Below are 27,730 nucleotides of genomic sequence, written 5' to 3'. Positions count from 1 at the left end.
CCCTGAGAGGAGGAAGCTGCTCATGGCGGCCGGCAAGCAGAGAGAGAGGGGAGGAGCCAGGGAGGGAGATGGACAGGCCCCTACCTCCTGGCATCACATGTAGCTGTAGTGCCACCCTGATTCAATCACCTTCCAAAAGTCCTCCCCATGAGTTTGTGAGGCTTTGGGAAGGGGCATCCAGATATAAACCGAAACATAAACATACAAAAATATATCATACGTCTTTGGAAAACTTGCAATTTAAGAAAGGACATACAACTACATCTCTAAAAGAATAACTAAAGTCCAAAACACTGACCACACCAAGTGCTACTGAAAACGTAAAGCAAAAAGAATTCTCATTCATTGCTGATGAAAATGAAAAATGGAACAAAGATGTATAAAAGAGTATAAATAGAGACCACCTGAACTTACTGTGTCAAAGGCTGCTGAGAGTTGAAATAAATTGATGACTGAGAATTGACCTTTGGATTTAGCAATACTCGAGTCCTTCACAACCTAGGCAAGAGTAGTGCTGATGGGATAATATGAGAGGAAGCCTTCTAGCCAGGAAGGTTAGGAAAGAATGGGAAGGTGTGAAAAGGAGACAGTAAATATACACAATCTTTTTGAGTTTGCTGAAAGAGAAAAAAATATAAATATCTAATAGGCTGCCAGAGAGAGTAGGGTGAAGTGAAATTTTTTGTTTTCTATTGAGGGTAATTGAAATACAATAACTGCACATAGCCAGGTGTGGTGATGAACATCTGTAATCCCAGCACTCTGGAGGCTGAGGCAGGAGGATTGTCATGAGTTGGAGGCCAGCCTGGGTTACATAGTGAGTTCAAGGCCAGCCTGAAGTACATAACGAGACCCTCTTTCAAAAAATAAAGCAAAGAAAGCCCTGCACATATTCAATTGTACAATTTATCACTTTTGATAGATGCTTGCTATTGTGATATAATTATTACAATAAAGACAGCAAGCATTTTCCTCAGAAGAGGAATTTTTAGCCTGGAAAAACAGAGAGTACATTTGAATGCTGGGTATGGTTCAGTACAGTGGGGCCCAGGAAACAGAAAGGATAATTTCTAAGAAATATTTCTTAATGTGGGTGGGGTAGGTAGATTGTGCAATTGGAGGGGTTGCGTTAGAGAGGACCATACGAAGTTCACCCATAACTACAGGCAGAGTCATAGTCAGGACAACAGCCGCTGTTGGCTGGGAGGAAGTAGTGGCTGCCGTCTGAGAAAGTTCTCTTCCCATGGCTTCAGTTTTCCTCAAGACAAGGTCATCAGATAAGGGCAGAGGTGCTGTGAAACAGCCATTTAAGAGAGCGGAAGAGGAATGAATTAAAGAAATGCAGCAGTGAGTGCACTGGAGGTCTTATGAAAATGAATTTAAGTAAGACCATCAATGAAGCCCTGGGCAATCGTGCCAGAGCAGGTGGCAATGAGGTCTCACCATGTAAAACCTTGTAAGTTCGTTTTTCATTTCAACTCTACAACATTTTATATTTTAAAGTGAATTTATTTATATACATTTTTCCACAAAATGGAAACAAAGCAAACATCATCTACTAGCCAACATCTGAGGTTACCAGAACAGGCGAGAGAGGGAAAACAGTCTCCTTCAGCCTTCACCAAAAAAAACAAAGCAACAAAACAAAACAAAACTCTCAGAGGGCATTTTCATCTCAGACTTTTGACCCTGGAAACTGAGATAACAAGCATCGATTGTTTCAGCCACTCCTTTGTGGCACTTGTTTTTTTTTAATGCAATCAAATTTTTAATAACAAAGATAGGATTTTAACATGGTCAGATATATTTGGCTAAGGTCAGATATATTTGGCTAAGTCCAGATTTGTGGCACTTGTTACGGCAGCTGTGAGAGTCAGTTTGGTGTCAACTTGGGTAGGAAATGCCCAGCCCATTGGGGCAGCACAGTTCGGGGTGTTTTGATGACTGATTGACTGAAGAGGGAAGACCTACCTTTGGTGTGGCAGCAACCAAAGAGGCTTGTAGCCTCCATGCAATGAAAAGAGACAGAAGAAGGAAGTCTCAAACCTGCTTCTATGGAGGCGCTGCAGTCTTTGATCGCCTTTGGACTCGATCTCTAGCCTTCCAAGGCAGGCCCGTTGGCTCCCCGATACAGACTCATACAAGATCTTCTTTATAAGTGCTCACACATCAAATCTGAAGCAATATCTTATGGTTTTGATTCGTATTTCACTGATGATGATGAAATGGACCACATTTTTAATTATCAGTTGGTTATTTGTATGTCTTCTTTAGAAAATTTTCTATTAAGGTCCTTTGCCTATTTTTTAATTGGATTTTGGTATTAATTTGTATGAGTTACATATATATCGGATACTACCCTTTTTTTGGTAGGGGGTACTAGGGATTGAACTTGGGACCTTGAGCTTGTGAGGCAGGGAGCAGAACCACTGAGCTAACCCCCTGGCCCTGGATACTAACCATTTAGATATATAGCTTATAAATATTTTTCTCTCACTACATAGGTTGCCATTTCAGGTTGTTGAGTGTTTTCTTTACTGTGGAAATTTTACTTTGAGGAAATACCACTTATTTATACGCACTTTGCTGCCTGTGCTTCAAAAACTCATCACAAAGGCCAATGTCAAGGAGGTTTGTCCCTCTATAGTTTTTGAGAAGTTTTATGACCTTACATTGAAGTCTTTAATCAATTGTGACATCGTTTTTCTATATGGCATAAGACAAAGGTTCAGTTTTATTCTTTGTATGTGGATATCCACATTTTTCACCATCATTTATTGGAAAGACTGTTCTTTCTCTATGGTGTATTTTTTATTTTCTTGTGAAATATTAGCCATTTAATCACTGGATTATTTCTAGGCTCTCTTTTCCGTCCCATTGGCCTGTAAGTTTGTTTTATGCCAATAGGATACTGTTGTTACTACAGCTTTGTAAAACAGTTTGAAATAAAGAAGTATGATGCCTCAGTCTTCTATCTTTTTGCTCAAGGTTGCTTAGGTTATTTGGGGTAAGTTGTGGTTCTATAGAAATTTTACGATTTTTTTTTCTGTTTCTACGAAAAATGTCAATGGAATTTTCATAGCAACTGAATTTATAGATCACTTTGGGTAGTATGGACAATTTAACAATATTATTTTTCCAATTCATGAACACAGGGTATCTCCATTTATTTGTCTTCTCTTTAATTTCTTTCATTCATAGCTTACAGTTTTCAATGCACAGATCTTGTATTCCCTTGGCAAATTTATTCCTAAGTATTGTACTCTTCTTTATGCTATTGTAAATGCAATTATTTTTCTCAATTTGTGTTTCGGTTAATACGTTACTAGTATATAGAGTCCCAGGATATTTTTGTATATTGATTTTTGTATCCTGCAACTGTACTGAATTTATTAGTTTTAACATTTTTTGTTGGAGTCATCGGGAATTTTTATAAATAAGAGTATATCGGGCCAGGGATTTAGCTCAGTGGTTCCGCCGCCTGCCTCGCAAGTGCAAGGCCGAGTTCGATCCCTGGTACCAAAAAAACAAAATAGAACAAAACAAAAGAAAACAATTAAATAAGAGTATATCATCTGCAAACAGAGACTATTTAGCTTTTTTTATTTTTTTGAGACAGAGTCTCCCTATGTAGTTCAGGCTGTCCTTGAACTCACTGTTCCAGGCTGGCCTTAAACTCGCAGCAATCCTCTTACCTCAGCCTCCCCAGTGCTGGGATTACTGGCATATGCCACCATGCCTGTCTAGTTTCTTTACTACTGATGTGGGATGACTTTTATTACTTTTTCTTCCTAATTGCTCTGGCTAGGATTTCCACTACTATGTTGTCTTTAAGTGGTAATAGTGGGGTTCTTTCCTCATTCCTGGTCTTAGAGGAAAAGCTTTCAGCTTTTCATCAGTAAGTATGATGTTAGCTATGGGCTTGTCTTTTATGACCTTTATTGAATTGAGGTAAATTCCTTCTGTACTTTAATTTGTTGAGAGTTAAGTCATCAAGGGATGTTGAATTTAGTCAAATGCTTTTTCTGCACGTATCTAGGAGACCATATTATTTTTATCCTTCATTGTGTTAATGTGGTGTATCACGTTTATTAATTTGCATATGTTGAAAGATCCTTGCATCCTCTGGATAAATCCCACTTGATCATAACATGTGATCTTTTTAAAGTATTGATGAATTTGAGTTGCTGTTGTTTCCTAGAGAACTTTCACATCATCAAGAATATTGGCCTGTAATTTTCTTTTCTTTGTAATATCCTTATCTGACTTTGGTATGATGTTAATGCTGTCCTCTTTAATTGACTCTTCAAGTTTTTGAAAGCTTGAGAAGGATTGGTAATTAGTTTTTTAAATGTTTGCTAGAATTTGTTAGTGAAACCATTAGGTCTTGAGCTTCTCATTAATGGAAAACCTTTTATTACTGACTTAATCTCCTTACTTGTTACTGGTCTGTTACATTTTCTATTTCTTCACAGTTTATTCTTGTTATGTTGTATGATTCTAGGCCTTTATCCATTTCTTCTAGATTATCCATTTTGTTGACATACAGTTGCTCATAGTAGTCTCTTAATATCATTGTATTTCTGTGGTATCAGTTACAATGTCTCTTCTTGCATTTAAATTTGATTTATGGAAATTCACTTTTTTATTGGTTTGTCAATTTTATTTATCTTTTTAAAAACCACCTTATGGTTCTCTTTATCTTGGCTTTTGTTTGTATAGTCTGTTTTATTCATTTCTGCTTTAACTTTTAATATTTTCTTTCTTCTACTAACTTTGGGCTTAGTTTGTTTCTATTTTTCTAGTTCCTTGATTTGTAAAGCTAGGCTGTTCCTTTAAATTTTTTTTTCTTAATGTAGACTTTCATTGCAATAAGCTTCCCTTTAAAAACTGCTTTTCTGCAACCTATAAGATTGATATGTTGCATTTCTATTTTTGTTTGTCTTAAGATACTGTTTGAATTCCTTTTTGGTTTCTTTCTTAATCCACTGTTTGTTCATAAATACAGTTTAACTTCTACATATTTGTGAGTTTTCCAAAATTTCTTGTTACTGATTTCTAGCTTCATACCATTGTGGTTGGAAAAGACAGTTGATATTATGTCAATCTTCTTAAATTTGAAGCAGCTTATTTTGTGGGCAACATATGATCTATGTGCATTTGAGAAGACTGTGTATCTGAAACTGTTGGATGGAACATTCTACATATGTCTTGTTGGTTCATAATATTATTCAAGTTCACTGTTTCTGTATTGATTTTCTGTCTGTATTATCTTTTTGTGGTTTAAAATGGAGCAGGAACTTCGATACTATTATTATATTTCATTGTCTATTTCTCCCTTTAGTTCTATTAATATTTGCTCCAAGTATTTAGGAGCACTGATGTTGGTGCATATGTATTTGTAATTATTAAAGCCTCTTGATGAATTGGCCCTTTCCCCATAGTAATCTTTTTTCTTGTCATTTTAACTGAAAGTCTATATTGACAGAATATAGCCACCCCTGCTCTCTCTTTTTTGCATATGCATAGAATATTTTTGTCAGCCTTTTATGTTCAGCCCTTGTGTTTCCTTATGACTAAATTGAGTTTCTTGTTGGCAACAGGTAGTTGGATCTTATTTTTTCTTTTGATCCATTCTGTCACTCTATGTCTTTTGATTGGAGAACTTAACCCATTTCCATTTAAAATAGCATTGATAGATGTCTTAGTCACTTTCTCATTGCTGAGACATAATACTTGATTCGCAAAATTTAAAGGAGAAATACAGTAGAGGTCTCAGTCCACATTCAGTTGGCTCCAAGGCAAGATGGCATTGTTCATGTTCTGTCTCCTGATTTTTTTTTCCTCCCTCCCCTCCCTTGTTTGGCCACATCGACTTTCTCCAGCCTCAGAGCCTCCTTCTCCTTTGCTCTCTCCATCAGATTTCTCTTTCTCTGAGGTACACAAGTGGTTTCTTCTTTCATCTCATTCTGGTGATCAGGACTCAACTGGAATGACACCACACAGGATGGCAGCCCCTGACCATCAGAAACATCCCATGTTTTTTTCCTTTAATCTCTATCCCTTCACTATGATTTCTCTTAATTTATTTTTTCCTCCCTGATATCATGTTTATTTGTTTAGGGACTTGTGATATATACCTCCCCACCCCCAGAACGCGAGCTTCATGAAAATAGAGCCAATATATTGTTTTATCCACTGGCTGATGGGCGGAGCCTACATGTGTGTCTGAGTATCATTGATGCTCAATGACTAGCTTTAATATCACTTTTACTAAAAGTCTTTTCTATTATATGAATTTTTCAAACTAGTGAATATTTTTTCAGACATGAGAACTTCTGACCAATTAATTTAGGGTTGCCCAATTAATTTATCTACGATAAACAGGTGAGGGTAGTGTCAGCTTGTTAATCTTAGTCTCCTATAGTTTTTAAATTTACCAATCTAGACTCCCTTAGTAATTGTAATTCTGAAATTCTAACTAGTGGCAAGAAAATTTGCAATAAATCTTAAAGAAGTAAATACGGAATGATACTTCTCCTTCTATGTAATGTTTCCCTGATCACCAAACACAGTCAATTAATCCCATTGGGTATATGACTTCTATCATGTACACGATGTAAATGGATTTAAGTGTTGGTCATCTCAGTCATTCTGTGGGATACTTGTTTAATTAGAAAGTGTGAATTCCAAAGAATTACTCTCAACCTGTAGTCTATTCTCTCCATATTCTGAGGCAGTTTCTCTCCATGTTCTCTGAATGTTCTCATGCAGGGTCTCAGCTGGGTTACCCAGCTTGCTGTCCTCCAGGAAACTTGTGAACAAGGAGACTGTTCTGCTTTTCATCCTCCACCTCACCTATGGACATGCAGTTCACATTCTGAGACCTGCAGCTGTTTTGCTGTGACCAGGCTTTTTTGTCAGATTTACCATTGTTTGCTTAAGCACGCTTGTTCACAGGTGATTTCACTCTCTGACCCTCCCCTTAAATAATAGTCATTCATTTTATCACCACGGGGCTCACTGACCTACTTTTTTCTTTGTCTCCCTCTGGCTGGTCTGTTTTACTTGTGAAGTCACAGCCTCTTGTTCTTTTTACATAGGTTGTTTACAAACTCTCCATGGATGAGCTAATGCCATTTCATCATTTCTTTTTTATTTTTTAAATTGGACACTATAGTTAGTGAATCAAACCAGAAATAAAGGTGCTGTTCATTTTCAGGGGTCTCATTTTGATCCTAAGCATGGGACTGATTATCTCCTCATCTGTGCTTTTCTCAAAATAGTTTTTATTATTTGAGAAGAAATAAAAGAATAAATATCCAAATAAAGGCAGGTAGACTAGATGCACAGTAAATGGGGGGAATAAATTGAAATGATTGCAAATCATTTGGGGTATGATAAATCATAAGCATATTTATATCTTTCAAGATTACTTAATGTGAAGGAAGAATTTATTTCCCAAATTTTTAAGGAATAACGATCTTACATACTTTACATGAGGAATAATTACAGTTAAAATTTTTGTTTAAAATGAGAATTTTCTGTAATTTCTTCCCAGTGTATTCAATTGTAATAACTATGGAAAAAGGTGTTTACTTACACAATTAACTTTGTTTTTTAATGCAAGTATTATTTACTTGGGAATTTTTTATTTTGTTTTTTTAAATTTTTTTGGTACTGGGGATCGAACTCGGGTCCTTGCGCTTGTGCAGCAGGCAGCAAAACCACTGGGCTAAATCCCTGGCCCTCTTGGGAATTTTTTAAATAACAAAATGAGAACAATTCCCCACCCCTCAGACATTATAAATGAGTTACTTTAAAACTTTGATTTTTGAATTTTTAAATACTTTTCTTCAAAGAGCTAAAGGAAAAATCAATCTCAATGTCATTGGACATTATCTCCAAATGAGTTCAAATATACAATGGCAGACATATTTATTCACGATATCTTAAATATCTCATAAAACTTCACACGTACAGCCAATTACTACACTACACTATCTAGACTTCATAAGTATGGATAGTTCAAGTATATAATTTTATAACTTTTGCCATGTTAACTGCAAAATGAATATCATCACAATTTCATAGTTTTTACAGTTCTGTTTTGGCAGTGCTTTATTAAGACAGGGGACCTCAAAAAACAAGAGTGGCCAGCACCACCCCCGACACATATACACACCCTGACCTCTTCAAAGCTTTGGGAACCAAAGAAAGCTCCATTCATAGCAACAGGCACTGAAGAACACAGGCCGGAGGGGGTGGTGCTTCTCCCTCTAGTACCTAACTATAGGATACAGGTGCCTTCCCTTAAGGGACAATAGTGCATGGGGAAAGTATTTTTTCTTAATCACTGAAGCATGATCTTTTAGAGTTAAAAGAACTTTAAAAAGTAGTCCTGAACAGCAAAAACAGTCCAACTACCTCCTACACACACATGCACACACCCTCATGTTATAGATGTGAAAAACTAAAGCCTATTATTTTTGAAGATGGAGTTATTCAATCTAAGAGGTCAAACTTTCATTGCATATTTTGTGCAATACCACACCAGACATACAAAACAAATAAACTACAGTGGTACTATGCTTGCAATCTGGTTGCAACCAGAACTGTGGAATGAATACTGTGACCAGAATCAGGGAAAAAATTAAGTTTGTGAACCAGGTTACCACTGTACTGCTGTCTGGGAATCCCAGCAGAGTTCCTTTTCTGCACTTACTTTACCCAGCCACAACCTGGTTGCCTGACGTTAGTGCAAGAGGAATCATCATTCAGAAGTAAAATATATTTTACAGTGGGCAGAAAGACTCTTTAGAAAGACCGCAGTGGATGTCTGGTGACAATAAAATTGACTGTTAGTGTAATAATTTAGGCACACAATGGATTGTTTCTGTAAACTGGTCTGAAGACAGAACCATTGGTAATACTGCTTCTATGTGTTCTCAGATTCAAGGTCTTTATAAGTCAGTTTTTAGAACACAATCCTTTTCTATAATTGAAGGCTTCTGGCTCTGGTAACTACCAATGGTACTGCCAGAATATACCTTAAAGTAGACAGAAATAAGGAGTAGTTTTCCAAGGAAGATTTATTTATTTCTCAATAAGTAACATTATCCCCAGGATAATCCTGTTTTGTTCTTTATAATGAGCAGTCCTTTCTGAAGTACTCTCTACCCTCCCCTTCTTACAGGGAAGGATTCTTTTCCTACCCCCTTTCCTTAGAAATCATTATTCTTCTGACTCCAAACATGGAAAACAATCTTGCCTCCTGGTTCTGGCATTACCTTGCCCTCTGATCATAGAGTCAATCATAATCCTTCCCCTTTGAACCTGCTGAGCCAGGTCATCCCCACAGAGGTTTGGAATCAGGGTGGTAAAAGATGTGAAAGTTGCTTGCTCTTAATAACCTGCTTCCTACAGCTGAGCCACAGTGAGGATAGCCACATAAAGGACATTGCAGAGAAACAGGCTTTGATGCTCTATTTCCTGAGGTTGAGCTCTTTCCTTCCTTCCCTAGTAGTTTGTTTTCCCTTAATAACATGAAGTGACCAAGAAATCTTTCAATAGTTCCCTTTTGCCTAAGCTAATTGTGTTTGGTTTTTGACGTGTGGAATTCAAAGCATTCTGATTAATCCATTCTCCCCATCGTCTTTTATCTTCCCTGGAATCTCCTTTTGAAATGGCAGATGGAGGGAAAATGAAAGGCAATCAGAGTATTCTTTTTTCTTCTGTGCGCCCAGCTTTGAATGAAACTCATGATGTGCTGAGAACCATGCAAAGATGGGAAATGCTCTGTGGTGTCCCATAGTCTCCCCAAGACATGCCAGGTATCTAAAACCAGATAGTGCTGAACCCTGTATGTTCTGTTATTTCCTGTGGATGCATACCTATGATAAAGCTCGATTTATTAAATAGGCACAATAAGAGACTAACAAAAACAACTAATGATAAAATAGATGACAAAACAATATACTGTAAGAAATTATTGAAAACTTATGAATTATTTTATTTCTGGGATTTACCATTTAACATTTTTGACCCATTGTTGACCTCAGGCAACTGAAATCTTAGAATCACAATTAAAGGGGACTGTGTTGTAGAGAAATCTTGGGACTTTTAAAAAAAATCAATAATTGCTTCCCTACAAACAAGGGACCTTTTGAAGGACAGACATCACATGCTTGCAAGTCAGAGGTCAAAATCAACATAACTGAATTTGCTTTCCTTGGTTCCCAAAGCTAAATTTTATTATTACAAAGCCTTCAGCACTTATAACCAGCTCTCACTGTGTCATTGTAATTACCTCAGTAGACACATGTGATATCAAAAAACATTAGAAGGGATCTCCTAAACTCTAGGAAATGGGCTGGAGATAGTGCTCAGTGATTGAGCACTTACCTAGCATGCTCAATGTCCTGTGTTCAAGTCCTACAAAAGAAACTCTAGGAAAACAGAAAAGAATTTTTTTTTCTGGTATCAGGGATTGAACTCAGGGCCTTGCACCTGTGAGGCAGGCACAGTGCCACTGAGCTAAATCCAAGGCCCAGAAAAGAATTTTTTTAAATCCCCCAGTAAATTAGTCCTTGAGCTTCCTCATTTTCAGACTCATTCTTTCAATTTGGCTTTGAAAATATGTACAAGAAACCAGTGGCCAACGTTCTACAAGTCTTGATGCCATATATTTTTGTTATTGTTCATGTATATTTCCCCAATCACCTAAGTTATCTTTGCATTATGATCACAGCCAATTCTAGGTAAAATTGAGGTTTGATTTAACCAAGGTTTACTTTAATCTCCTCATGGGGCAATCAACTTGTCTTGTAAGGGTAAGGGCTAGTGTGGAAATTTCATCTCTTTTTTCCCCGTGGTAGCTTCATTTTATATTATCATTAATTATGTATAGAATTAGCCAACCCAATGTGGAGTTTCCTTCTGCTACCCCTATTAATTTCCTAATCCTAATTCTATCATCCATCTGATTCATAGTAACATCTAAAATAATTATACTATTTTTCAATTTTCCAGGGTAAAAATATACTATCATCTTATCCATTGTAGAACACTGTAAACTTCAAGAGCTACTGCTGTTAACCACATTTCATGTTTGGAGAAATTCTGGCTGCCAGTGATTAAATAAACTGCCCAATATTGCTGGGCAAATCAACATCAAAACTAGCTAAAGAACCTAGTGTTCCCAAATTCTAATCTAGTGCTTTGCCCATGATGGCATCCAATTTCTCATTCCCTTTGGACTAGGATCTCATTCTTCTAGTCACAGAGTATTTCTAATTGGTAATCTTCTCCATCCTCTTAGAACAAAATAGGTAAACATTTTGAATTTTTTTTTTCTGAAGAATATGGATTTCTTTCTCATATCTGAGAAGATTCAAGTTACAGTCATGTTAGTCCAGGTGTGAAGAAAGACCATGGTAGGTAAGGATGAGTCAGGATATTAGTACTTTGTACTACCTTTTGCACTATAATACTTAAATGGCTCCCTGCTAATATCCCAGCAGATATTTTTCTAGAACAGTACTAATTTCAAATATTCAGAAATGCTTTTCCCATAAATTATGGAAATGACTCAGGAATTCCAAAATCTCATGACCTACTTCCTGCTCCAATATTATTACAAAATTGTAAATGTTCTTAGTCCTGATTTTTTTCCAGAAAATATGATCACCAAAAGAATATACAGAGACAGATTATATCTGTTAAAGAATTTGATTACTAGAATCAAATTTTTTCAATAAAATTATTTTAGGGAGATTACTATAATCTTCCAATTATTTTTAGATAATTGCTTTTAAGTTAGTACTCTTCATGCAGATAACTGTAGATTAATGTGTATTGGGATAAAAGAGCTTAAACCCTTTTGTTATAAGCAAATTTCATATTTGAAGAATATCCAGAGTTAATGAGCTTTTTTGTTGTTCATTTCTGTTTCCCAAACTAAGAAATTATGTCTCCAAAAACCTGGATGGTGCTTGGAACTCGGTCTGCATTTCTGTAAATACAGATGTAAAAATGTGGGGAAATTTGTTTGAAGTTTATAAAGTGATAGAACGCAAATCCTCCAGAAGGAAAGACCTACATGTTCTATTTTGATAGAGTGGAGGCTGGGATTTGGTATCTGTCCTATCAACTGCCATCTTGGATTCAGAGAAAATGGTAGGATTATTATGAATATGAAGGAAAAAAACCATTTTTTGGTTTTTTGCTTTAGGAAGAGAAGGAACGAAATCAAGCAGGAGCTGAGCAGTGTCTGAGGGAAGGAAAGAGGAAGCAAAATGTCATTTGATCATACGAGAGGGAGAAGAGACTTGAAAGAAAGCAAAGAAGGATGTGAGGGCGATGTGGCTGGGACATCTGTCACCCCACTGATCACTAGGGTGGAGTCAGCTGATCTGGCCAGGCAGGTGTCCTCTTCCTCCCTCACTGCTCCATGTGCGTCCCTCCCAAGGCTGCCCGCTTGGTCAAAGAGGACGACCACACCCCATAGAGGAGGGCCGTTTCCTCGGTCAAGGGTATAGGAGTGGCTGCACTCCCTTGCTAGAACCTCCAGACAAGAAAGAAAAGAGCTATTTCAGGAGGATTTTAAGAAAGTTTATTCTGAAGCATTTGATATTAAACCCTTTCTCCAGTATATTTTGCAAAATTTTCAGTAAATTCTATGTTTCTGAATTAACACCTGTGTACAATAATTCATCAAGGGCGAAGAGAAGAAAAGGAGCAGCAAAATTTGGGTGTCCTGATAGTTGTTCTAGGAAGTATGCAATGCTCACACTTTAACACCCAGAAATGCTTAGCCGAGAAATCAACTTCAAGCCAAATCATGACTGACCTTGTTTCTATGACCAAACAATTTCAAGACACAACATGTCAGCAACAATTTCTTCAAATCTCACTGGTTCCATGGGAAATATAAAACGTCAATCAGACTCTCCTTGTCGTAGAAGTAAAGTAAGTTTTCATTCCCATTTCATTCACTTAGAAATGGTGTGTGTGGCAGGGAGGATTCTCAAGTTATTTGTTCTGCCTAGGAGGGATTCCTCATTGTTAGATTTACTATGATTTACATTAAACCACATCAGAGTGAAGAACCTGATGTGTGTGAATGTTTAGGGGTGAGTGTCCCTTTCGATGTAGTTGGTTACTATGTCAAGCATGCTAATCAGAACTAATACTCCAAGGAGAGTTAGCATTTGAAAGATTCTAATGGAAAACTGCCTTCAGGAAAGCACTGTTTTTAAACCCTGGCCAATATCAGAACGTTTATTAATTATAATAGTGTGCCAAAAATAATTTCTGAGAAATGCATGGTGTTTAAAATATTTCTGTTAACTAGATATACAGGGAGTGATTAAAAATATGGTGACTACTTAAACCTTGTAAAAAAAAACTACCACAGTAAAAGACACATTGCCATTAATCCCACTCAAAAGACTCCTCCTAGCTTCAAACACACTTATCATTCCTGCCACTTTCTGAAGAAATTCTGGAAATGCTGTTTTCTGAGTGTCTGTTTTGACTGTGGTCAAAAATACTGCAAATGCTCCTGCCGATTGCCATCCAATGGAAAAGCAGGCTCCTAAAAACATTACAGTCTGTCCTAATCCACCTTATTCACTGGATACAACATTGTGCAAATGCTGGCTCTTCCCCAATCAAAATAACCATGAAAGGTAAACATTTTGAATCAATTCAAAACTAGGCAGCTACAACACCACAGCTAAGACAGTCACGGAAAAGGACTTCAAGAATTGCTTCAGAAAGTGGCAAGAACATTGGTATAAGTGTGGTTTAAGCAAGGGGGAGTATTTTGAGGGAAATTAATGGCATTGTGTCTTTAAATGTAATAATTTTTAAAATTTAAGCACCGTATTTTTCGATCATGCTTCATATTGAATGGATACCCTTTCCCTTGCATAAATAAGGTTTAAAAATCTAATAATAGCATAACTTCTTCAGAGTGGAACTTTGTCTTAAATTCCAAACTTTTCTGTATGGAATCCTTGTCACTCAATTCTAACTAGAAGTTTAAATTAATGTTGCCACTAGGAAACTGTCACCTTTTGCTGGAGTAAGTATTTCATAAGAGCTGCTTATCAGAGAATGTGAAATGAGAGATGTTTGAGAGACACTGAAATTTCAGAATAACTTGTCCGATTTGTTGACAGGAGGAGCTACTTGTTAACAAATGTTTGCATGTGTGGCAAAATTAGGCTATGATTCAGGGTTTGAGGGAAGGGACTCATAGCATAACTTTCACTCTCTGGGAGATAAGAAAGGAGCTGACTATGTTAATCATCTGGGAGAAGGGGATCCCAGTAAGAAGAACTGAAAATACAAAGGCTAGATGCAGCGTAACCTATTTAAGAAAAAAGAAGAGGGCCACTAAGATAAAAAGTAGGAATGTATTGAAATCCAACTATAGAATTATAAAGACAGGGGTCAATTCACCTAGAAGTAGGCCAGGGGACTCTTAGTTTAGAGTTCCTGCCCTATACTTGGAGGCCAAAATGAATCATAGCTTTGCCATGTTCCCCTCCATTTATTACCATTAGATTATACCCACAACTAGCCACTTCCCCCCTCCCAGACTTAGCATAAAAGTATAATTTTCCTTAGGTCTTCATTTAAGAGACATCTGGGTTACAGAAAGCTTTGGTTAAATGAATTTGTTACACTTTTCCCCTTGTTAATCTGCCTTTTGCTATACTGGTGCTAGCCATGATACTTGTGATGGGTGAGGAAAAGATAGTATGCTTTCACCCCTCTAATGCTATGGAAATGGAATTTATTTTTTAGCTGAATCCCACCAGTATCATGGGTTGTGGACGCTACTAGCTAAAGTGGCCAAACAAGTGACATAAATCGATGAATCAGCTATATTATTAAAAAAAATAGCTTGAGCTCAATTGCAAATGGCAACAGTAGACTTGCTGTTTCAGCAAGGACAATATAATCTCAGTTCACTAATTGAGACAGTAGACTTATGATTCAAGGATATAAGAGTAATTGGTGGGAATTTGTAAATGAAGAGCAAGAGCGTGTGCATTACCTTGTCTGTATACATGCTGGAGCGGTGGTGAAGAGAGAGTCTCAACTCTAATCCAGGGCATGGTTTTGCAAAGTTGTAGGTCCAGCATTGCCCTGGTATTGCCCCATATCTCACTATCTAAGGCAAGTCTGGAATTGTGCGCTAAACTCAGCATTTCCTGTTGGTCGCTAAATGAAAAGAAAATACTATATGGTATAAATCTTATTTCATTTCTTAAAGGAGGCTCATGGGCTTCTATGTACACCCTCTGATCTACACACTATAGCTTTTAGTATATTTGAAATCTCTCTTTACCCTTTCTTCCTGGAAGTTTAATTATTTCTCCTTTACAAATGAAAAATGAAGACTTCTAGCAGTCTTCAGGTAAAAATGCTTTCCTAGCATGCCTTCAGCCTTGGGTTTGATCCCCAGCACTGAACAAAAAGACTTTCAGACTGATCACAACATTTTATTTTCACTCTACAATTCAGTATCTCTTCATTCAACAAATATTTATTGAGTGCCACTATGTTCTGAATACTTAAAATTTATGAGTAAAAGACAACAGTTTTTCTTTCCCTCAGAACTTCACAAGCCCTGAGAAGTCAGTTAAATTTAAAGAGTAAGTGAAAATTCTAGAAAATAAGATCTTGAAGAGTGAAAAGGTGAGAAGAGAAAGAATAAATGTAACTAATTCATGGATTATGTGGTATGACAGAAAGTAATCAGTGTTATGGAAAAGCAATACAGTAGGGTGGGAGGGGACATAAAGGAGATTTCCACACACACTGGCAACTCTCTCCTCAGGAGTCCTCCTGTCACCAATCTAGAACATCATCCCTTTGATCCTCTCTACTCCCTCTACATCTCAGTTTCTAAGACATACTCAGGCATCTTCTGTCCTAAAAACAGTCAAGCAAACAAAAACATGCTTTCACCCTGCGCATTCCCGGCCCACCTTGTTTATCCTTTAAGAAAAGAGCTGGTGGCTCCACTCTCCTGCCTCCCTCCCCTTCCCTCTCCCCCAGGGGGATTCACCACCCAATGTCTTCACCACACTTCCTCATCCAAATGGTGCACTTGGCCTTACAGTTTCCTTCTCCCCCATCATGCCTCCTCAGTCTTTGCCACTGTCAAGCATTCGCTCCTTCTTCAAGATTTAATTTTTCTGGGCTTCTGAAAAATACAGTATTTCTGAGGCTTCCTCTCCTGCACTTGATTATCATTTTCAATTCCCTTCGTGCTGTTTTTCTGCTTCACCTACTTAGCCTTTAAATGTAAGGGTTGTCCCCTTCTTCCCCGTGTTAATTCATTCCTTCTGTGTTTTGGGGCTCAGTTTTCAGAAGGTCAATTTTATCTTTAGTTTACTTTTTAGTTTTTCACTAGTGCATGTGTGCAGTACGTAGTGTTACACTCCTTGTGTGGAGTTGGTACTTGTGCATAACACATCTTCATTGTTCTATCCCCTCCCTCTCCCTCCACCTCTTGATCCCCTTCCCATTTGAGAGAAACCCATCTCCCTACTTCTTTCTCTCTTTTATTTTTCACTTTATGTCACTTATACTTTGGGTTTCTCATATAAGAAAAACCATGTGATATTTAAGCTTGTATGTCTTATTTACTTCACTTAACATTATGGCTTCAAGGTGCACACATTTTCCTATAAATGACTCATTTCTTTATGGCAGAGTAGTATTCCATTGTGTATAATTACCACATTTTCTTTATCCACTCATCTATTGATGGACATATAGGCCACTTCCAAATTTTAGCTGTTATGATTTGTGCTGCTGTAAACACAGGTACTCATGTATCATTGTACAACCTCTGTGGAAAGCAGTGTGGAGATGTCTCAAAGATCTGAAACTAGAAATTTCATTTGATCCAGCTATTTCTGTTCCTGGGATCTTCCTCAAAGAGTTAAAGACATCATTTATTACTTCTTTAACTCTGGAAAAAAAGTCTGGCACCAATTCAGGCTACATATATTCAGTACGTCCAAAACTGAGCACTCATTTGGTCCTGATTGTAGCTGACTCTCCTCAGCATTTCTGAGGAAGGAGGTAGAACTTCTGGACAACTTCACTTGCTCTAGGAAGCAGGATGTCTATTTTTATTTTCGAACGTTAATGCTATTATTTTAAAATAGTGGCTTATGTTCCCATTCAACTGTGAAGATTGTGCATAAATAAATGTAGAATTTGTGTTTTATGGTTTTAATCTGGAACTTTAGATGTCTTGGAAAACCTCCTAGTTATCATCTGTAAAGACCTGACTTTCAAAACCTGGCATATGATCTAAATTTATGCTCGGGGAAATTGAGATTACATTATCATTGTTGAAAGATTACATCTGGAATGTTTTATTTATTCATCCTAGATTAACTTCAAATAAGATTCAGCTTAAATATTAAGCACGGTATTTTAAGGAAATAGCTTATCTAGTCATCAGAGGTTTCAAATGCTCTGCTTAGAAAGTTTCATCAAGAAGAAAGTCTCATCTGGTTTTCATCTGCTATAAATAGAAGATGTCACCCAGTTTACTACTTGTTTAGGATCGGAAAAACACTATTTACCAATTAACTCTTCTCAGCCTTATTGAACTGTACAGCGCGGCCTCTTACTGTCTTTGCAACCCACCCCAACCCCACCCTACATGTACACATACATGAAATGCAGGGCTCAGGAGAACATTTGACAGTAATTTGACATCATCTTAGGTGGCAAAACAAATTGTGAATTTGGTCCCAAATTTCTACCCAATCAGAATTGTATTTTTTTAAAAAATTATTTTTAGTTTATTTACTTATGGTTTATTAGTACATGTTTCCAGTTCATAATGCTCACATTCATCTTAAGGAGTAAGTAGGTACATGTACTTAACATATCTTGATTCTTTTTATTGCCTTTTCCCTCTCCTCCCCACTCTGTCTCTAGATCTCCTATTTGCAAAGATCTATCACTCTTTTCTATCATTTATCTTTTATTTTATTTTAAAAATTATCTATTCTTTAGGTTTCACCTCTAAGAAAAGTTATGTGATATTTAAGATTGTGTGTCTGATTTACCTCACTTAATATTATGGTCCGTATTCTTATAAATAACTCAAATTTATTCTTCTTTATGGCAGAGTAGTACTCCATTTTATATAAATACCACATTTTCTTTAACTATTCATTCATTGATTTATATATAGGTTGCTTCTAGGATTTAGCACTTAGGAGTTGTGCTGCTATAAATGTTGGTTTGCATGTATCACTGTAATATGATGTCTTTACAAATCAAACAATAACACATGCTGATGAGGCTATAGGGAAAAAGGGACCTTTCTATGCTTTTGGGAGGAAATAAATATAAACTGGTACAACCATTGTGAAAATCAGTACGGAAATTCCTCAAAAACTAAAACTAGAAATCCCATTTGACACAGCTATTCCCTTTCTAGGTATCTTCCCAAGAGAGTTAGCATTTATTTTTATACAAAGTATTTTATAGGATAGGATATAGATTTTTTAAGTCTACATAGATAAGAATGTCCAAATTATATACATAGCACATGGTCTATGGAGGATGAATTCATTTCTTCTTAAAAGACTATATTTGAAATGATTTGCCTTTGGCTAGGCTTTCAGATGAAAACCAAATTAAAATACATAGTTTATAAATAAGTGAAGATAAAGAGAGAATGAATTATAAGTAGCTAAAGATGGAATATATTTAAATAAATATAAATTATTAAAAGGATTTGGAGATAAGGGTAGGTACAAGGGTAAAACTTAGAAAAATTATTTACCTAGAGAATAAAATCATTAAATTTAATTTTCAGAAATTGATAATGTTAGTGACAGTTTTATTAGTAACAAAGCATATGACTAAGACAGAATACTACCAGGTTAATTTATAATATGATGACAATTGGAATAAGAGAAATTGTCTTATTGTTAATCTATCATGTTGCTCTTTAACTATTTTTGTAAGCTTAAATAATATTTTTTTTCCCCCAGTGTAATGGAAATGAGAATTTAGCTATAGAAATATTTATATCTGCCTGTATTTATTAAAGGTAAGAAATCTAAATATGAGAAAAATACACCTCCACAGCCAATTATGATTATTGAAGAAATATATGAAGCATTTATCTCAAAGTCAACAAAAATGAAAGATTTCTTGGAAAGGGGATTGGTTTTCTTACTTGCAAATATGCACATCTAGCAAACCATTGTCATGCTTGGAACAATCTGAACTGCTGAGTGAGCGGTGGTAGTTGGAATAGTTAATACCACAATAAGAATTAATCTCTGACTCTCACCATCCTTTCCTGCTGCTGCACGGGGTGGTCTGTAAGGATTCTGCCTTCTACCTATGTACAACTTCAAACCAGAATTCACTACTGATCCTGAATTCAATGGCAGTGTTTAGTTGTCTTTGGTTGAGAGAACCCAAATGGCTGGGCTGTATTTCAGAATTGTGTAGCTCCAGCTGGACATACCTTTGAAAAATTCTTTTTTCAGAGCTGGATTTTCACTTTAATCACAGAACTTAGTTTACAAAATCTAGACATAAATGGTTCTCCTGCAGAGGGCCAGTTTGACCTGGTTGTCTAGATAAAGGAAAGCCATCTGCTTTTTCATTCTTCTGTAGCACTTGAGATTGTCTCACTCTATTAAAAAGGCCTAGAGGTCTTGTTCCTATTGAGATTTTAAGACAGGACAAATGAAATTAACTAAGAAATGCTGCATGTGCTGCCAAAGAATGATTGTGATTCATTTAGGCCAAGCATGTTTATAGCACGCTTGCTACTCATAACCCTAATTGGCAAATTTGTTTGTCTTTGTCTTGACTGCATTAAACCAGACATACAGGTCTAAAGAAAGAATGCATTTCTAAGAAGCAGAGAAAAATAAACAGTTATAAAAAAATTGGAATACCAGCGCAACTTTCAGGGGAAAAATGAAGCAAACGATAAGAAAACTATCAAATTCCCAATAGGCCTTACCGGACTGCCAACCTCTGCCTTTTCATGAAAGTCACAGGCCGACATTCTCTGCCTGGAACCTCACTGTGTCTCTGTCACTTTGATGAACATCAACATCTACCCTCTGACCCTCATCACGAGTGACTTCCGGTTTAGGGATTATTTCACCTTTTGAACTGTAACGGTGGGCAAGAAGGTTTCCTCAGCAAGGGTCCCGAGAACATGTTCTAAGTATTTAATTTTAGGAGCTTAAAGCATGAGGGCCGGAAGCCTTTGAGTAGGAAATGGGAAGCTGGGACAGAATTTGCTTTCCGCTTTACCGGTTATGCTGGCAAAGACCAGGTGCGAGGCAATTACACAGGAGACCCTCCTGGGCAGTTCCAGGGCCGCTGTGCAATGCCTTGTAAGCCATTAGGAATGCACATGCCGATGTTTAAATCTTTAAAACAAAAGGGGGAAAATCTTCCCAAAGTTAAAAAAAAAAGTATGTTCTGAGATCTGCCAAAGAGAATCTCATTATTAGAAAGAAACCAAAAAGAGATGGCTGTGCTCCCTGAGGCCAGCGGTGGCGTTCGGATCAGGTTGCTTTAACAGCGCCCCTCTCAGAGCTAGATAATTTCATCACTTGACTCTAGGCCTATCACTAGGTCCTGCAGTAGATCATTAAATGCTTATTTTCCTTTCTGAGGCTCGTGTATATAAAGCTTCGTGAAAGATTTCTAATTATCAGGAACAAAGAAAAATAGATATTATCGTAAGCAATGGAGTCGTGACCAAAGGTTGAGTCACAATGGGCAAACTCGCTTCTCACAGTTTTCCATTAATTCACTGTGGGAGTTTCTTCAAAGGGAGGGTCATGCGTTTGAGAAAAGGCTTAACAGAGCTGGGCGGACTGCCATGCAGATGTGGGGGAAGAAAGAGCAGGATGGAGCGAACACAAAGTGAAAAGTCCCCAAAGCAAGGGGCTAACTGGAATTTCTAAGGAACCACAGCCACGAGCAGAGTGAGCTAAGGGCAGAGCAGCGAGTGACTCACTCCGCGAGGTTATGGCTCCAGACGCTGGGCCTTGTGTGCTGCACAGGGGTGCCCTACAGCCTGTGTGAAGGTAATTGCAACAATCAAGGGCAAAATATACACAGCTCAAACATGAATGATAGCAACAGAGGTTGTGGGAAGTGAATAGACATCTTCGGAGAGTAAATCCAACCGGACGCCCTGTCAGATTGGGTGTGGAATATGAGAATGAAAAAGGAATCTAAGGAAGCCAGGTGTGGTGGTGCATGCTGTGACCCCAATACCCAGAGGCTGAGGCAGGAGGATTGCCATTTCAAGGGCAGCCTGGGCTGCTTCAAAGAGCGACACTGACTAAAAAATTAAAAAAAAAAAAATCAAAGAAGACTAAACTTTTTCCCTACGCAACCAGAAAGATAAAAAAGTATTTCAATGAGAGGAAGAAAATGTCAAGAGAATGACGGTTTTAGGTCTGGTTTTTGGTTTGTTTCCCTTTCCTAGTGCAGATGGCAGAGGGCAGGAGAAAGTCGGTTTTCTGTTAAGGAGTGTTAAGTTTAAGATGTCCGCTAGATATTTGAGTGAATAGCTCTTAGAAACCCAAGCTTGTCTAATGTGAGTATAGAAGTTCAAAGAGATACATTTGAGAATCACTTGCACACAGAGGCATTTGGGGTCAGGAGACTGTGAGCTTACCAAGGGGCTGAAAGTGGATTGAGATGAGGACTGAGACTAATCCCTGAACAGGTCTGAGACAGAAGGATGAATAAACAAAAACAAAATAATCCAGTTGACCCCGCTATTCCTCTTGTAGGTATTTTCCCAAAAGAGTTAAAGACATCATATTACAGTGATACATGCAAACTCATGTTTATAGCAGCACAGCTCATAATAGCCAAATATTGGAAGCAAGCTGTATGTCCATCAACAGATGAACAGATAAAGAATATGTGGTATTTGTACACAATGGAATATTATTCTGCCATTAAGAAGTATAAACTTGAGGCATTTGTAGAAAAATGGATGCACCTTGTGACCATAATGTTAAGTGAAATAAATCAGATGCACAATCTTAAATGTCATATGCTTTCCTTTATATAAGAAACCCAAAATATAAATAACAAAATAAAAGATAGATAATAAGAAGTAGCGAGATAGATCTTTCTCAAATTGTAAGAAGACAAAGAGATGGAGGGAAAGGGGACGAAGGGGAAAGAGATAAAAAAAAAAAGAACTAATATGTGTTATATATATGTACCAACTCCACATGAACTAATAAAAAAAGGGAAAAGAAGGAGCAAGCTGGGGATTGGGAGGGAAATCTGGTAAGTTTGGAACCTAGACGGGGAAAATACTTTCTAAAAGAGGAAGCGATGAGTTATGTCCAATCCTCCCAAGTGAGAGTTCACCACAAAATTTAACATCATCTTAGTCACTTTTCTCTTGTTGCTGAGACAAAATACCCTACACTCAAAGTTAAAGAGGGAAAGGTTTATTTAGCTTACAGTTTGTAGCGGTTTCAGTCCATAATTGGCTGGCTCCAAGGGAGAATGGCAGAGGGGCAACAGTTCATGGCGGCCAAAGACAGCAAAAGGAAGAAGAGGCCTTCACAGCGTCTTTCTGCCCCTTCTATCTTATTCAGACTACCTAGGGCGGGTAGCACTCACGCCCTTCATCCTAGTGCCCTTGAGCCTGGCCCCACCACGAATCAATCACACATTCTAGAGTCAGCCACCTTCAAAATAGCCTATGACCACAAGAGGCTTTGGGGGGACATCGAGACATAAACCATAACACATGGCAATAAAAAAACCCAGAAACATCATTAAAAATGATTAAAGATGAAAAGACTCCTTTAATAGACATTTTCAGTAGTACATGGTAACTGCTCACTTGCTAATAAGTTTTCTTCTACAAATATTAATGTGTGGTGTTCACCATTTCTATTTGTTTGTACACAAATGTTAAAAGGCTAAGGTTTATTCTGAAGGAATTATGGGAATTTCCTAAGTTAGTACTACCTAAACTCACCTAGAGAGAGGGAGAAAGACATTCTTTATACAATTTTTTAAATCACTGTCACCTTCCAAATTGCGTGAAGAGTACTACTTTTGACAGTAAAAATAAAAGAAAAACTTACTCCTCATGTATTAGCCATCTATCAAAAATTGTATCCAGGCACAATGTGTGCATTACATAGATACAGTGTTAATGAGTTTATGTTTGTATGATATCATGAATCTATGTATATATTCCTTGATATAGTATACATATGGAGAGTCTTATTGTTTTATCCTTCAATTCCTATCTCCATTTAAGTCCCTCATCCTCTACCTATTGCTAATATTTACTGAATTTTCTTCCATCTCCTCTACAAAATTAATGTCATAGAACAGATAAGGTAAACATAATTATGAATCTAGTTTTTCTCACTTCATGGTGTTCCTCTTTCCTATTCCATGTTTAGGACAGATTCATAAATATAAAATCTGGTAATAAGAGTTGTGCATTTTTCCATTTCTTGCAGAACCAGTCTCTATTTATATGCCAATCACGATGTATCAATGTTTCATTTTCCTGAATTTCACAAAACATGACCAGGAGCCTTTCAAAGAAAAACTCTAAATTGGTAGGTTGCTTTATTTTATGTATTTTCAATTATGAATATTTAGCTTTTTGTTGTTTGGAACTACTAATATTTTTTAAAGTGCCTATTCACAACTTTTCATCCTTCTTTAAAAGTATTGCTATTTTTCCTTGACTTAAAGAGCTCTAGATACATTAATGACAACATCTTGTTCACTTGTCACTTATTTATCAGATCTTTTGCAAATGGGGAGGAGGTCAAGAAAGGGAAGAAGAGGGGAGAAAAGAGAAGGAAAAGGACATGAAAAGAATTAAGATGTGTTATGTACACGTATCAACTCCCCATGATAGACATGATCATTGTGTGCTGGAGACATGCACTAGTAAAAACAAAAATTTAAAAAAATTCTATTGGATTCCGAGTCACTCTCCTTCATGTTTTTTTAATTTTTGTCTTTGTAAACTTTTACATCACTTTTTATTTATGTTTTAAATATATTTTCTAAATATATTTATTTGTCCAGACTTATATGTATCCACATTGTCTTCTAGGTTATTTTATGGTATCATTTAGGCATTTTAAGCTATGATCTATCTAGAGTTTCTTTCTCTATGTATTTATCAGTACATTTTCATTTGACCAAAAACCTAACAGATACTGGAGGGCAAAGTAGAACAAACATGTGTGTTATATGATCAGCTTTCTCCTCTGTCCCTTTTCGGTTTTAAAATTTCCCCTGTGGCATGTTGCAAGGTAGTGTATTTGCTGGATATAAACTGCAAATATTTGAACTCGAACAAATATAACTGGGGTCGATTCTGTCATGCACTCAGAGCAGACAGTTGCCTCAGGCAGGAATAACATTACACATGGCAGATTCTTCAGGGGATTGTTTTTAGTGTGAGAAGCTAGAGGCGATAAAAGACAAGGCATTTCTCATTTTGTCAAAGGTGAATTAAAGCAGAATTTAATGATCTTATAAAATGATCTTGTATAACCATCTTGGGCCCATATACACCAATAGTCCAACAGCAGTGAAGAGGGGAAGGCTGCATAAAATACTGATGAACATTTTAGAGAAAAATATTAATAACTACCCATGAATATTCAAAGCCTTTTACTATTTTGAACAGCAGTATGTATGTTTATGTGTATGAAAATGGATGTGCATAATAGAAGGCTTGAAAAATAAAACACATGAGCAAAATTAATTTTCCTTTTAATTATTTAACTCTGATGTTTGTGAGATGCACACCAAAATCCCTACACAATTGAAAATATGAAAATCTTTTTTTTTTAATTTGGCTTTTCCTAGACTTGAACAACATGCAGAATTAGTGGGATCTTAATGTTACAAATACCTCAAAACTTGTTGACTGTTGAACTCAACTAAGTCCCCTTCAGAAGCCTACTGTGTTCTGTTCCCACCCCACGGCCTCCGGGACTCCCGTTTACATGTCAGCGCATTCCAGTTGGGATGTATTGACTCTGTGTCAACAGGTGCTCTGCTCTCCGCCTGGGTGTCACCGGACTCCACTGAGTGCTGAGTTTCTCGTCGGTGCCTCTATGCTCTATAATGCACTGTCAGCTGCAGTCCTCCTGTCACCAAGGTAGTTCGTAGTCTGGGAAACACAGGACAGGATGCCCTATCCCTCCCCTAGTTACACTGCTGAGGACTTCAATGACTGACAATATTTGTTTTAAAACAACTCTTCTAAGCCTGAAATTCGTATTTGTGTTACCAGAGAAATCAGCATATATTCAATCACCTACTGAATCCATGTGCTTCTGAGTCAGTAAAAGCAGTGCAGTAACTAAATGTGTGCATCAGGATGAATCCCGTGCTCACAACCACACCTCCCTTAGAACTGAGGCTCTCTTACCAGGGCAGGCTGAAATTCAGCAAGAGCAGGACCTTCATTCCTCAGGATAACATTATAACTGTGACTGATGCCAAATAAATGCAATATGCCTTATATTTTGTCAGAAATAATCTGAAACATACTTGAACACCTAAGTTTATCACTTTACAGACAAATGATTTCCAATTTCACATGTGTGCATTTATCCATTGCTTTATGAGTATGTTTCTATTCTTTGCATGCTGAAGTGAGAATACCTCACTAGATCGGAAGAGTCTTAAAGGCAAACAACATCATTGTGTGTCCTTGTGGGAAACAGGGTGTGAAGTAATGTTTAATTATAATTCTGTTCTAATCTCAACCTGCTCGCATCTGCTTTGTCAAAGTAATAGCTTTCTCTTTATTTCTTTAAACCATTGGTGGAAAAAAGAGAGTTTTTTAGGGCTGTAAGCACATATGTATGTTTGTATTAGTCAAAACTTGTTGGGAACAGGATTTTCCCATTTTCTGTACACGTGGCTTCTCTCTCTGACACTTATGACTTAATATGCGAGCATCAAGAATTGGTCAGAAGCATACTAGAAAGTTTGTCGCCATAGTGAAATGGGCATAGCCTCGGGCAGGGTGCAAGGTGTGTGTGGAGAGGTCTAAGTGCTTCTTGACCACACATGAGACACAGTTAATGTAAGTCCTGCTAAGTGCAAGAATTTTTATTGATGACACAACATTTTGAAAGCGTACGTATGGCCTGCAGAAGTTAGTAAAGCTCACCTGTATTTTAACTCTGCTAGTTGTATCTCAGAAATGAGTGGCCTCTCCTTCATTTAACTGAGTGACCACTACCATCTAAACCAATGCTCTTTACAGTCTCAACACAGACTAGGGGCTGCATATGTATTAATTATTCTAGTAAGAAAAATATAAGGACGGCAAGAGTTTCTATCACAATGTTCTGTCACTTCCTGTCCAGATACTTCATGTTAACTTCTGCATAATAATGGACGGTATCCTTTTTTGGAAGGATGAAAAAGGGTTAAGGCTCTTTATTCTTATTCACCTAGAAACTAAGACATGAACAAAACGTACGTAATACTGACAGCTATAATCCACCCAGCACTTACTATTAAATTCTCACTTTCGTCTCCATTTTTATAAATCTGGGCACTAGGTGGCACTACATTCAGGAAGACTACTACACTTGTTGCTGTTTGGAACAATGTTACAAACCAAATTCTGCACTCAAACCACACTTCCTTGCTGAAAGCCCACATAATCTAGGCTATGCTTTAAATGAAGTGAACCATCAAATAAAGCAACATTCCAATAGATGCAGTAATTTTACAGAATTTGTGCCAATACGATCCTAAAATTGTATGTAATAACATTTATACAGAGGCTATGCTGAAAACTTTTACATTTATAAGATCCATATTTAATTGTTATAAAAATCTTATGGGTAAGTATAACTTCAACTTATACATATGAAATATCATCTTTTTCCCTTCAACTCTTTTTTTCTACAATGGTGTCATTCATAGCACAGCCAATAAATAAGGCTATCTTATAGATTACAATCCATATTTTTCATTGGAAGCATAAAAGAGACCTATTGTCTAAATCAAAAAAAAAATAGCAGTACTTCTAAGTGAAGCGTATGTGTGTGCACATGTGTGTGTGTCCACACTGTGATTTACTGGGTATTATTCTACTTTTCATCTGGGCGAATGTTAAAGCAGGCCTGACCAGGAAAGGAATAAGTGAAAATATAACAGCCGAACCGTACTAAGGTACACTGTAAGGGATCAAGTGAATATAATGAGTGAACTGCTCTCAAGTAGACCATGTAGGACCAGTCAAGTGGCTGCTTAATGTGACAACAAAGGAGGAGATCTGAGTGATACCGAGGTTTAGAATTTTTAGAGATGGGAGGCAGGGCTGCTACTTCTAAGAAGTGGAGGATCCAGTGGTTCCTGTTTGAGAAGGAAAATGCAGGAAGTTGTAGATGGATTGAGTTTGAGACACAGCAGGCCATCGGGAGAGGCTACTGAGCAGATATTCACGACCCAGCATCTGTAATGCAAGTGAAATTATTTGAAAGTATAGATAAAATTTTAGAAATCACTATATCTAAAACATCAGTGACAAGCCTTTTCTAATATTTATGTAGAGTAATTCTTTTAGTTCTGAAAACAATCCTATGCGGCCTGCAGTGGCTTGAACAGTGTTCCACCTAGAACCTAGAACATGACC

General features: G+C 37.1%; 1 protein-coding gene and 1 long non-coding RNA gene across 6 annotated transcripts in view; one reads left to right on the top strand and one right to left on the bottom strand.

Annotated features, from left to right (window-relative positions):
• The window catches only part of Ppp1r1c (protein phosphatase 1 regulatory inhibitor subunit 1C), a 118,785-nt gene that overhangs the window by 14,340 nt on the left and 76,715 nt on the right, over window positions 1-27,730 (bottom strand). Inside the window, exon 6 of one of the 5 annotated variants that reach the window (XM_087201169.1) lies at window positions 24,556-27,550. The exons of the other annotated variants lie outside the window; for them this stretch is intronic. Within the exon in view, the coding sequence (XP_087057295.1) occupies window positions 27,397-27,550 (154 nt within the window). The 3' untranslated portion in view covers window positions 24,556-27,396. Of the gene's footprint in view, window positions 1-24,555; window positions 27,551-27,730 lie in introns of those variants that run through there. 5 annotated transcript variants of the gene reach the window in all.
• On the top strand, window positions 20,905-24,187 carry LOC147829987 (uncharacterized). Its single transcript, XR_015447388.1, has 3 exons — window positions 20,905-21,128; window positions 23,559-23,660; window positions 23,853-24,187. It is a non-coding gene; the product is annotated as an uncharacterized LOC147829987 (long non-coding RNA).

This window comes from Heterocephalus glaber, unplaced genomic scaffold (assembly GCF_053883595.1).
Source record: "Heterocephalus glaber isolate CG9 unplaced genomic scaffold, H.glaber_assembly_v1.0 deba00000347, whole genome shotgun sequence".
Lineage (NCBI taxonomy): Eukaryota > Metazoa > Chordata > Mammalia > Rodentia > Bathyergidae > Heterocephalus > Heterocephalus glaber.
This window is presented reverse-complemented; position numbering and strand designations above follow the sequence as displayed.